We start from the raw sequence: 12,293 nt of genomic DNA, 5'->3' as shown, positions 1-12,293 counted from the left end.
TACACTTACTGATTTTCAGAATGGTGAGTTGGCTGTTAGTGTTCTGCATCAGTGTCCACCAGAGAGTTTTTCTTCAGTGTTGTCAAGAACTTGTTGATTTAAGCACCTGTGCTTGAGTCCATTGATGCTGAGGTGGTTTGGTGTTTTACCAGTAGAAGCCATTCCAAGTTTGACTTCTCAGTCTTTGATAGAATTTGTAGTTGTCTTTATAATTTCCTGCTTGTCCAGTATGACTGGATTATTTCAGCTCATATTTTCTACAGCAGGCCGTGGATCAGTTATTTCTTGAAGGAGCTGCTTCTTTTATCTGGGAAATGGTATCTCAAAATCACCACCTTGCCGTAGAGATGCTATGGCTATTGGCCTGACATTTGTAGGCCTCTCTAGTTGTCAGACCTAAAAAAGTTTAGTTTAGTGTGACTAAAAGATTAAAAATCACAATACAACAGAAAAGAATGTATTCAAAATAATGATTGCAGAATAAATTCAAGCCTACAGAGTTCCTACCTAATCTCTAAGAATATAGAAACGTTTTAACTCTGCATCCTCTCTCTTTGACTCTTAGAATATTGGTTCTTGACAATTCTAATAATCATAAGATTAAGATCATTACTCATTTACTTGATCTGAATTTTTGAATGGTGAAATTATCCAGGTATTTAAGCTATATTAAGGGTTTTCCTTCTGTTTTTAGGAATCTAACAAGATATATTTTACATTTCCTCTTGCAAATCATAGAAAAATCTACACTCATGTCTATTGTCAGAGCACCATGCTGGTAAGATAATTGCTAATTTTTATGTCATTTGAAAGGCTAGTGTTTAATGTACAGATTCAACTAATATTTAGCAAGTCTATATGAACTATTGTTAAATCTAGTTGGAAAATTTTGGGAACAGTGTTTTGATTGAAAACATATTAGTAAAAATTTTCCTTTAATGTGCTCTTTTTTTCACTTTTACCTAACGTACTTTTCATTAGTCTGTAGCATCACAGGTGTTCTGTGTCCAGCGGCCTTGGCAGGAAGGTTGCTTTGGAATTTGGCATGAACCATGCCACCGTTTCCAAGAGCACAGATTGCCTTTCCCCAGATTACCAGGTTTGGTTGGATTTGCCTCCAGGATTGTTCCTTGCTTTGTATTCATGAGCATATCTCTTGTCAGACAAAGATCAGTTTCCTCTTGAACAGAAACACCTTTTAAGAAGTGCCATGTGCTCCCTTTGACTCGTGCACAGCCAGCATAATTCCAGACATTTCTGCCTTTTAGAAGTCCTGTTCCCAGAGGCCTCGGAAGCCCCAAGATGGGAGAAACATTTGTAATGCACTGTTAACTTCTCTAACCTTTGATTCTTGTTTAGGTCTTTCACTCTTTCTGCCATAGTTCACTCTGTTCATGATAAGGGAATTGAACTACAAAAACTCTAAATTATAAAATTCTATTAGCACTGTAAAGAATAAATATGGCAAAGGAGTTAGAGATATATTGGAAAGCAAATCCTATTTTTCTGTTTTGGTCCATATTAAAATTGATGTGTTTTTTACACTAAATATGCTCTGCGAGTATCAGTTATAGTGTTATCTAGACTTACCTATCAGAATAGTGATTTTGCAGTGTTTCTTTTCAGTAAGTATAATGCTAGACATTCTCTTTGCCCTCAGTGCTAACTGTTTACCTCAGTAGCTAATTTACTGAGGTTAAATGATGTGAAAGGTTGGAGTGGGTTCACAGCCTGCCTGCCATGCCGACTGCTAATTCTTTGCCCATCTCTTGCTTGGCTGGCTCTTGAGGACATCTTGGATATGTTTCTCAGTAGCAAAGTACTGCTACATGTTTCTCCGTTCCTACTCACTTTTTTTGAAAAGCTGTTGAAGATACTCATTTGAAGTAATTATTTTCTGTACTCTGATGTGTTTCATTTGTTTGTCATGAATAGGATACAAACAGTTGGATTTTTGGCTGCATTAACAGCACTTCTATGTGGTAAGTACTGAGCTTGTAGCTTTGCCTCATCAGTTGTCTCGGCATAAACAATACTCAGGAGTCATACTCTAAGATGTGCTTCCTTGTTCTCTTGCTTGTTTTGTAGCTACATTAAAGTATTGATTTCAAAGTGAAAAGAAGAGGAAATGGATTTGTAGAAATTTTTGTAACTATTGGATGTAGTTTGCTGTTAGTAAAAAACCAATTTTTTTCTTGCCAGGCAAACTGTCAACAGAGTATATTGGGTTAGACTTACTAGATTTCAGTTCATTATAATTCTGTCTGCTGAGATCTATAGATATTTTCTTTTTCCTCTAAAGTTTATCATTTGCAATATTTCAATGTGTTTTTCCTTTAATTGTTTTTTGATATTTATTTCAAAGCCGGCAAGGTGTGGATTTATCATGGAAGGCTGAATTGCTGCCAACAATTAAGGTATAATATAACTTTAGAATTTTAGTGCCCAGGTGAAAAAATTATGTCTATGGACAGTTTATTCTTTCATTAATTTATTAAACAAGCTTGAGTTTTGCTGACCTATATCTTACAAATATTTTTGTTAGAGATACATTTGATGAGGAATTGTTTGTAATTAATGTTGCTTTTTTTTTTTTAACCTTCAGAGATGAAAAACTAAGTCAACAGTCCTCTAAATTAATAAGGGTACATTTTGCAAATTAAATTGAAAGTAGGTTTGCATGGTCTGTTTTATAATAAAACCTGCATGGTGTACTCAGAATTTATTTCAGGAAGACTGAGCTGTGGTGGGGAGATGGGCATCTCGAAGAGAACTGAAGTGATTTTTCCACATCAATTTCAAAATCATTTTGTGGTGAAGCACTTGTGTAGCTCTCTGTAATATCCTCCAGGGTGATAAACAACAACAGATGCATTTTGTAATTCTTACTGTTTTCCTTAAGCAGCTGTGGTTAGGTGAGCAGATATTTTTATATAAGGCTTATTATGTATTCTCAAAATTGATTTTTGATAAGATAATTATAGGATGTGATAGAAGTAGCCATTTTTATTTCTGAATTATATTTATTACAATTGATTATTTTGTGTCAGGATTGATATTTATAGTTTTCAGTCAAGTAAGTCTATGCATTAAGTGTATTTTCATAGTGAATACTAGAATCATACTTGAAAATGAAATCATATGGTTGCTGCTATGCGTCTCAGGCAACTCCAATAAAGTAAATTTTGGTCATGAATGTTTATTTGCATAAATAGTCAACTCTGTACTAACAGAGAAAAACTTCACTAACAGAAGAAGCACAGTGAATGAGGAATAAATTATAAGTCACTTACATTTTGGAATGCTGGCAGATTTTTTTCCCATTGCCTTGCTTGATCTTTCTTTGTGCATATTCATTCACGTGATTGTATTCATATTTACAAAACAAATTCTGTGGGGAAGTAGTTAACTCATGATTATTTTGAAGGTCTCACTGTTTCTATCCTTACCTCCCTGGCCAAAACTCAAACAAATGTGTTAGGATGTATATACAAAATAGTAATTCATGAGACAGTCTGTCCAGCCTGTGATTTAAGAATTAGAAAGAAATACATTATTAAAAATTTAATAAAATGTACTTTGTTCTTATATTTTTAAACCATAAAATCTTTTATGATTTTTAAAGTCCCCCAAGATTAAACAAATGTGTTTATGAAACTTTAGGTTCCTATGTTGTTTGTTCTGAATGTAAGAGAAGGTGACTGAGCAGAACAAGCTATTCCAGCTGTTTAGTTTTCATAGTGATTTCTAAAAGATCTTAGGAAACATGGAGTATGATATTCTGGAACCATGGGTGTTTTCAGTTAGGATTGTAATTATTAAGTATAAATTTTTCATTATGATGAAAACAAAAACTTAATGTGAAGTGTTAGCTATTTATAAGGAATGCACAGCATTATTTTGCCATAAAATTGAATTACCAAGTGAAAAGATTTTGTAAGCTTTATTCATATTTATGTCTTCTCAGAAGAAATATTATCTGATGAGAATCATCGCTTTCTGGTATCTCTGCTAATTGTTAGTGAATAGATGCAAAGCTCTAGCAAAGCCTTTTGTCATTGTTGAGAATATGTATTTAAGTTACCAGATCGATAGCTACATAAAGTATTCAAGCTTTTTTAAATTGGAGTGTCTTTAGAGAGGATGTTCATATATGGTATTATGTAACAACTTTTTCCTACTTAACCTAGATCAGAATCATTTGACATTAAATTCTAACTCATTCATCAGCTATTGAGTGAAATAATTTATCATATATTACCAAAATAAAGTGTAGCTGTAAGATTGTAATTCTATGTGTAACAAATAGCCAAATTACAAAAAGAAACATACAAAAATCTGGAAGTAATCATCTAAAATCATTAGATATATTAGATATTTAAATTTTAATATATTTGGACTTTTAAGTATTTGCCATAATTGTACTAGGAATTTGAACTTCAATAGGATTAGCAACCTGGAAATGTAAGCATTTTACGAAGTACTAGATTTAACTTTGACATACTTTTAGAAAAAAGTAAGTAATTTAGAAATGTTTTTAATTTATCTTTTGTTAAATAAGTGTTAATCTGTCTTAATAAAGTGTTTTATTTTCTTTGTTTCTTTTTTTAAGTTTCTGACCTTAAGACTTCAAGACTATCCATCTTTGTCTCATCTTGTTGTTTATGTACCATCTATTCATGGAAGTAAGGTAACATGTGAATTAAGATTTTTATCAGAATATTTGTGATATATTCTAACTTTTAAAGTTTTTTTTAAAAAGAAAGTTTTTTTTAATGGGTTCTGCATAGAGCTTACTGAAAACATTTACCAATTTAGTGAGCCGCCTAAAAATCTTAAATCCTTAGACTCATCTGCTTCAACTTGAACTAAGCAGAATAAATTCAAGCCCCTTTGTTCCAAGTAAGGACTATTTCTCTTTTATCAGTCTTTTAAAATCTGTGGATTACTAGATACTGATTTAGGTACAAGATTATGTACCAAGAAGTAAAAGAAACACATAAATCAGGTAGACATGGATCCTATTGTTAGGATGCTCCAAACTATTGAATCAAGAGAGAGACACACACGTAATACAAATCCAAATATAGAAAGTACATGGTAACTGTAAAAGGAAGAAATAATTCTGAATGCTTTACAATGAAATGCATTTAAAGTATGCTTAAAGGATAGGAGTTTCATAGAGGATTCTAGACCTGTGTTGTCAATGAGAATCACTATCACAGGCAGCTACTAAATTTAAACTGATTAAATAGGGCACCTACACAGTAGCATAGTGGTTAAAGTCCTCGCCTTGCACACCCCAAATCCCATATGGTCATCAGTTCTAATCCCAGAAGCCCTGCTTCCCATCCAGCTTCCTGCTTGTGGCCTGGGAAAGCAGTTGAGGATGGCCCAAAGCCTTGGGACCCTGCACCCACATGGGAGACCCGGAAGAGCTCCTGGTTCCTGGCTTCGGATTGGCTCAGCACCAGCCGTTGCGCCCACTTGGGGAGTGAACAAGTGGACAGAAGATCTTTCTCTCTGTCTCTATCTCTCCTCCTCTCTGTATATCTGCCTTTCAATAAAAATAAATAAATCTTTAAAAAAACTGATTAAATAAAATCTAAAGTTCACTTTCTTAGATGTACTATCCACATTCCAAAAGCTCAACAATAACATCATTGCAGAAAGTTGTAATACATAGTGTTTAAGTATGTAGGAATAGTATGTATTTGGAAAACTAAGTAATAATTTTTGAAAGAGTGACCACCCTGGGTAGAATAGCAGTGGAAGGAAAGTCTGGAAATGTAGGTCTTAGCCACATTTTAGAGAAATTGGAGGATGCAGGACATAACAGAATTTGCAAGTTTGTCAGAAGACCTAATGTTTTTCACCACAGTAGTGGATCGGAAAGAATTAGAACATCAGTGTATTCAAGCTGTCAGAAGGAAGAAAAACCAAGAGTAGGCTCCATATGGAGGAATTGTGAGGGCTTGTACCAGGGAACTGGCAGAATTAAGGGTGATTTTGAGAGAGCTTGATAAGGGAAAAGAGAAGATGGGGGTAGAAGGCCCTCTGTGCTCCTCATCCTTTTAAGTCCAAACTGTGGCCCTTTTAGTTTCCTGGACCTCTCCCATAATACCTTTTAAATTATTTATTTATTTACCTACTCCACTGATGTTTTGATTACAATTTCTTCAACGAACTTATTTCCTTAAATTATAAGTTATTTGATTGCATATCTCTATTATGACTCTTTGAGAGTAGCAGCCACTTGGGTTTTATTCTGCCTTATATTTTCAGCATTTAGTGAATACTACCTAAATAGTTAAAAAAAAATAGTGTTTCTTTATAGAGAAAATTGTGAGATTTGTGACCAAAATCATTAGGAAAATTTTTAGCAAGAAAGAAAAAGGAAAAGGGGGATGTAGTTGGGAGTCTTCTCAAAGACTGAGTGGCACAAGTACCTTATAATGGATTCATTGTTTTGTTTTGCTTAGCTCAAGTGAGAGGTAATTCATCATCTTCAATACTAAAAGCTCTCTTTAAGGGTTTTTCTGTCAGGTAAGTTGGTTTTGAATGAATCTAACATCTCTCTCAAACTTGAAAAAGCCCTCTGGTTGTTCTAAGAAATGAATGAAACTTTCTGCAAATAGTACCCTAATAAATATGTAATATGTTTTGATGCTCTTTGGAAAGTGGTATCATTGACCCTACTGTCCTGCAGCCCAGTCTCATTAGGATGATACAGGTCTTTTATGGTTTTTGCATGTCTGTGTCACAGCCCATCAGGAGAAAACTACATGTATTCAAAAGCCAGAATAAACAAATTTGAGTTAATAAATTTTGGGGAAAGCAAATGGAATTACTTGTATTCTTTTTGATGGCAGAAATCAAAATAAACCCATCAGAAATTTGTTTATGGAATACTAAATTGTTCCTTGGTTATAGATTTTTCCAATTATACAAAGCTGAATGCATAGCCAGTTTTTAAAGCAGTTATAAAAATCCTGTTAATTAAAATATGTGATGCAGTGAGTTAGGCTGCCACCTCCCCACCTGCTTATTTCCCTGCCTTAGCTAATGGATCAGCTTATTCAACCCAGTCAGCTTATTCAACCAATGATTTCTTGTAACAGCTATTTGTGACTTTAAATAAAATATCCATTTGGGTTCTTTGCCTTGTAAAGAACGAGAAATAAAAACACATCCCCAAGCACATCTTTTCTTTTGTTTACCCATGTGATACGAAATAGCAAGTTGCCTAATAGTTTCTCAGTCTAAAAAGCAATTAAAACATTATGCAAAGGGCAAACAAAATATCATTGCTTCAAAGGTCTGAGGTGCAGTTGTCAGAAAACCCTAGGACAGACTTCACAGGCAGTGGACTTTTCCAGATACATCAAACTGCTTGCTAATTATGGAAGAACATCAAATTGATTTTTTTTTCTTGGCTCTTCATAGATCAAAACTTATTGATTGCATTGTGGAGATTCTTTTAGTAAAATTGTATCTTTACCAGAAATAAACCCTCCTGCATAATACTGAGAATGAAGTCTTGTGTGAGTTTTAAGATTGATTTATGTATTTGTAAGGCTGAGTGAGTAAAAGGAGGAGAGGGATTTCTACTGACTCACTCCCTAAACGGTCACAGCAGCAGATTTGGAGCACTCCAAAGCCGGGATCCAGGAACTCCATCCTGCTGTCCCATATGAATGGCAGAGACCCAAGTGTTTAGGACATCATTTGCTGCCTTCCTAGGATTTTTAGCAGATTTAAAAGCAGAGAAGCCAGTAATTGAACCAGCACCCCACTATGGGCTGCTGGTGTTGCAAGCAGCAGCTTAACCCGCCACAACACAAAGCCAGCCCCTCTTACAAAACTTTAGGAATGTCATTACAAAATAAATGTTGTCAATTCAAGTAATTGTAGTGGTGTGTATCTCATACTGTATACATTGCTTTTTGAAAAACATCTCTTATTTCACACATTATAAGCTTTTTTTCCTATTCACACAATAACTTTTTAACCAGAAATAATCTTACATGAATAACATTGGTCATCTGTAGATGAATGATTGGGTCCAACAGTGTTTACAATCTAATTAAAATGTATGGAATTTTTCAGAAGCTCTGTCACAAATTCACATTTCCCTTTTGACTGTGTAACTATTCCAAGATGTGTTATCAAAATTCTTAATCTTGAATTAACCTTGACTCTTCATACTTCGATCCATCTTTTAATAACTCTCTTCTACAAACACCTAAAACTAAAACTTTACTGTGGATATGTTGTTATAAGAATGACCGTCTGATAAATTAACTTATGAAGTTAAGCTTATTGAGCAGGTTTCTCAGCACAGCTTCTGTTATTGAAGCATCCTTGCCGTGCGGGCCTAGACAGAGTATGATACTTGTTTTTCCAAAATAAAATTTTGTTTACTTTTTTCTGAAACATGAAGTGATGATATTTAACTATAGATTTAATTCTATGTTTTCCCAATGTGTCATTTTTTTCTATTTTAGTTTGTTGTAGATTGTGAATTCTTTAAGAAAGAGACAAGATCCATACAGCTTCCTGTAACACATCTCTTTTCATTTGGTAAGTGCTTTAGTTTGGGGAATCTTCAGCATTGCTTCTATTTTCAACAGTATAAATTCATTTTTTAAGTAAATGAAATAAATCAAAACCTTGTAATTTTAAATAGTGTGTATTTCAAGTAATCATTTGAGGTTTGATGGCTTGATAGTCACACTTAATCCTGGGCCAGTGATCATCTTCCAAGAAGTGAACCTTAAAAAGACATTTCTCTGTGCCCACAAATGAGAACAGCTGCAGGTACAAGTATGAGTATATGTGTATTTTCTTGTTTTTACCCTTTTGATAAAGTGCTTTTTATAGAATATGAATGTTATCTTCCTTGTGAAGGTTTCAAGATTTTTCTAAATACTCTTATGTATTATTTTGAAATAATTTTAGACTTGCAGAAAAGTTATAAAGGAGTAAAATTTAGATTCTTCGCTTTTCCTAATGTTGCTTTTCAAAATATGCAAAATGCGGGGTTTTTTTTGAAAGATTTATTAATTTTATTTGAAAGCCAGAGTTACAAAGAGAGGGAGGGAGTGACAGAAATACCTTGCATCCACTACTTCAATCCCCAAATGGCTAGCGGCCAGAACTGAGCCAGTCTGAAACTGGGCTAGAAGCTTATTCTGGGTTTCCCGCATGGGTGCAGGGGCACAAGACCCTGTGGCCCTTCACTGCTTTCCCAGACTATTAGCAGGGAGCTGGATCACAGATGGAACAGCTGGGATAGTGCCCATGTGGATGCTAACTCTACAGGTGATGAATTAAACTGTTACACCACCCATAAAATGCATATTTTAAAGATAGGAAATTAGTATGGGTGAGGGGCTGATGCCTCGGCATAACAGGCTAAGCCTCACCTGCAGCGCTGGCATCCTATATGAGCAAGTCTTGGCTGCCCTGCTTCCAATCCAGCTCCTTGCAAATGCAACTGAGAAAGCATGAGGCTTGGCTTATGGGGTTGGGCCCCTGCACATACATGGGAGACGAGAGTAAACGCTTGGTTCCTGCCTTTGGACTGGCCCAACTGTGGGCATTGCAGCCATCTAGGGAGTGAACCAACAAATGGAAGATCTCTTTTTCTCTCTACCCTCCCCCCGGCCCGTCTCTCCTTCTGTCTCTGTAAATGTGCCTTACAAATTGAGATAAATAAATATTAAAAAATAAAAAAAGGAAATTGGCATTGGCGCAGCACTGTTAACTAAACCTACAGGCTTGCTTTGGTTTTTACATTTCTGCTCTGATACCCCCACTCCCCCAGGTTTCCACATTGCATTTATTGGTCATATCTCCTTAATATCCTGTGTTTGACTTTTCCTTATTCTTGCCTTTTCTTTCATACCTATGAAACTTTTGAAGAGTATTGGTTAGTATTTTGTGAAATATCCTTTAGTTTGTATTTGTCTAATGCTTTCTTATGATTAGATTGAGGCTATGGGTTTTTGCCAAAATATAGGAATGAAGTGTATTTCTCAGCTTGCAATTTCAAAGGACACATGATGTTAACATGTTAAAAAAAACATGTTATTGCTGGTTGTATTAACCTTGATATCTTGGTTAAGGTGATGCCTGCCTGCCTTCCGCATCATAAAATTACTACTTTTTCTTCTTCTTTAATAAATATCTTTGGGAAAGTATTTTGAATATGTAAATACCTTGTTTTTCTCCAAGATAACCCATTCATTTTAGCATGCGTTGGTTCATCAAGTCTTTAGCAAATAATATTCTGATATTACCTTTTTTTTTTTTTTTCAAAAAATGTTAGTTTGGTTATTTGACAGGCAAAAAAACAAAACTACTATCTACTGGTTTTCTCTCACCCCACGTGCCTGCAGTAACTGGGGCTTGCCGACACTGCAAGTAGGACATGACAATCCAGGTCTCCCGCATGGGCGGTAGGAATCTAATAACTTCCACTGTCACTGTTGCCCATCAGATCTGCCTTAGCAAGAAGCAGGATCTGGAGCTGGGAATGAGACTTGGGACTCTAATAGGGAGTCAGTGGCTGAATCACTGCCCTGATGCCTGCTCCCTATAATCTGTTAATATTAAAAAAAAATCTGTAGCCATTCTGTTAATGTTATTTAAGCCTTTTTTAAAAAGCATTGATATTCTAAATAATATAACATCCTTGATTCAACAGGATTGTCTTCAAGGAAGGTGGTTTTAAACACAAGTGGACTGTACTACAATATAGAGCTTCTGAACTTCGGACAGGTCGTTATCCTCATACAATAAAAAAGCTTTTACTTTACTTCACTTTTTAAGCAAACAAGTAAATTATTGTTCCTTTTGTTGTGATCAAATGCTTTTTAGATATACCAAGCGTTTAAAATCAACGTGGTAAGCAAGTGCTCAGGAGTCAGAGGTAAGTGTATTTTCTGAAGAATATGTAGTATTGTTACGTGTGAAGTCTATAGTTTTTTGGTTGAATACTCTGTAACACCTTTTTATGTTTTTCTGAAAAATTAACTGAAATAGGTAATAATAGGAAAGAGTCTTTAACAGTAAAACATCTTTATCTGTTTCAATTAAAATATCCACATTTTGAAAATACTGTATAATCATTATTGTTTCAGGAATTCCCAAATACTTTTTTCTCCTGTGATGTAACCATTACTGAATGTTTTCATGAAATGAGATTGTATGATTAGATAGATATTATAGAAGTTTCAGTTACAGTTAGGGTAACATTTGATTGGTAATACATGGTTCCTTTTTATTTTAACAGAAGAAATAACTAGTATCTATAAACTGCATATTCCATGGTCTTATGAAGATTCATTAACCATTGCACAGTAAGCCTTTCAAAGAATTTACTTTGAACTTTGATACTTTTGGAAAATAGAAATTTGGATAACTGATATCATGGATATTTATTTAAGTCCTGTTAATTATTAAAATGCCTCAGTAAAACATATATATCCTTCAGCATCATGTATGTCATTTAATATAGAATATGGTATTCTTATTAAATAATATAGAATTTAAGGATTACATACTTGAAACATGAAGGTTTTTCCACACTTTCCCCCACTCCTGTGCCCTAGAGGGAGCATCGAAACAGTTGAGATATGGTTGGAAAAATGGTTCATAACCCTGTATCTGGCATGTAATTTCATCTACATTATTTCATTGTATTGATTAACTTAGTCATGGCAGTTTGTTTTTGATGATTGATTTTTAACTTATCTCCTCAGGGTTCCATCTACCACAGAAATTTCTCTGAAACTTCATATTGCTCAACCAGAAAATGACAGTCATGTGGCATTATTGAAAATGTACACATCATCAGACTGTCAATATGAGGTAGGTTGCCTGCATAATCCTCAAGTAAGATTCACTTACAGCCTAAGCTAGAAATTTTTTATTAGTTGTAGATATGAGAGCCAGTTAATACAAGAGATAAACATTCAAAATACATTAAGAATTTCCCGTTATTGTTTGTTAGTAACATCTTCAGTGTATCCTTAGCTGGGCAATTTGAAAATATGCCCATCTTATGCACTGGAAAATAAAAATTGAGACTGCAGAGGCCCCAAGTGCAGCATTTTTTATAAATCAAAGAACTGCATGAAATCAACTGACTTGGTTTTACACAATAATTAACATGGTACATGTTGGTTCACATCTCCCCTAGGTTGGCTGAAGGATCTTTATTCCTCTTTGCTATTTACTTAAACTCTATCAGTTATTAATATGTATGCCTATGCCTACTGTGTTTT

At 34.6% G+C, this 12,293-nt stretch overlaps 1 protein-coding gene across 2 annotated transcripts in view; it reads left to right on the top strand.

Annotated features, from left to right (window-relative positions):
* PGAP1 (post-GPI attachment to proteins inositol deacylase 1) overlaps window positions 1-12,293 on the top strand; it is a 75,142-nt gene that overhangs the window by 46,413 nt on the left and 16,436 nt on the right. For both annotated transcript variants that reach the window (XM_058664777.1, XM_058664778.1), the window contains 9 exons: window positions 695-778; window positions 1,936-1,982; window positions 2,366-2,417; window positions 4,613-4,690; window positions 8,508-8,583; window positions 10,712-10,785; window positions 10,885-10,936; window positions 11,300-11,366; window positions 11,769-11,877. In XM_058664777.1, coding sequence (XP_058520760.1) covers window positions 695-778; window positions 1,936-1,982; window positions 2,366-2,417; window positions 4,613-4,690; window positions 8,508-8,583; window positions 10,712-10,785; window positions 10,885-10,936; window positions 11,300-11,366; window positions 11,769-11,877 — 639 coding nt within the window. The remainder of the gene's footprint in view (window positions 1-694; window positions 779-1,935; window positions 1,983-2,365; window positions 2,418-4,612; window positions 4,691-8,507; window positions 8,584-10,711; window positions 10,786-10,884; window positions 10,937-11,299; window positions 11,367-11,768; window positions 11,878-12,293) is intronic.

Source organism: Ochotona princeps, chromosome 5 (assembly GCF_030435755.1).
Source record: "Ochotona princeps isolate mOchPri1 chromosome 5, mOchPri1.hap1, whole genome shotgun sequence".
Lineage (NCBI taxonomy): Eukaryota > Metazoa > Chordata > Mammalia > Lagomorpha > Ochotonidae > Ochotona > Ochotona princeps.
The sequence above is the reverse complement of the archived record's forward strand: the minus strand, read 5'-3'. Positions and strand labels throughout refer to the sequence as shown.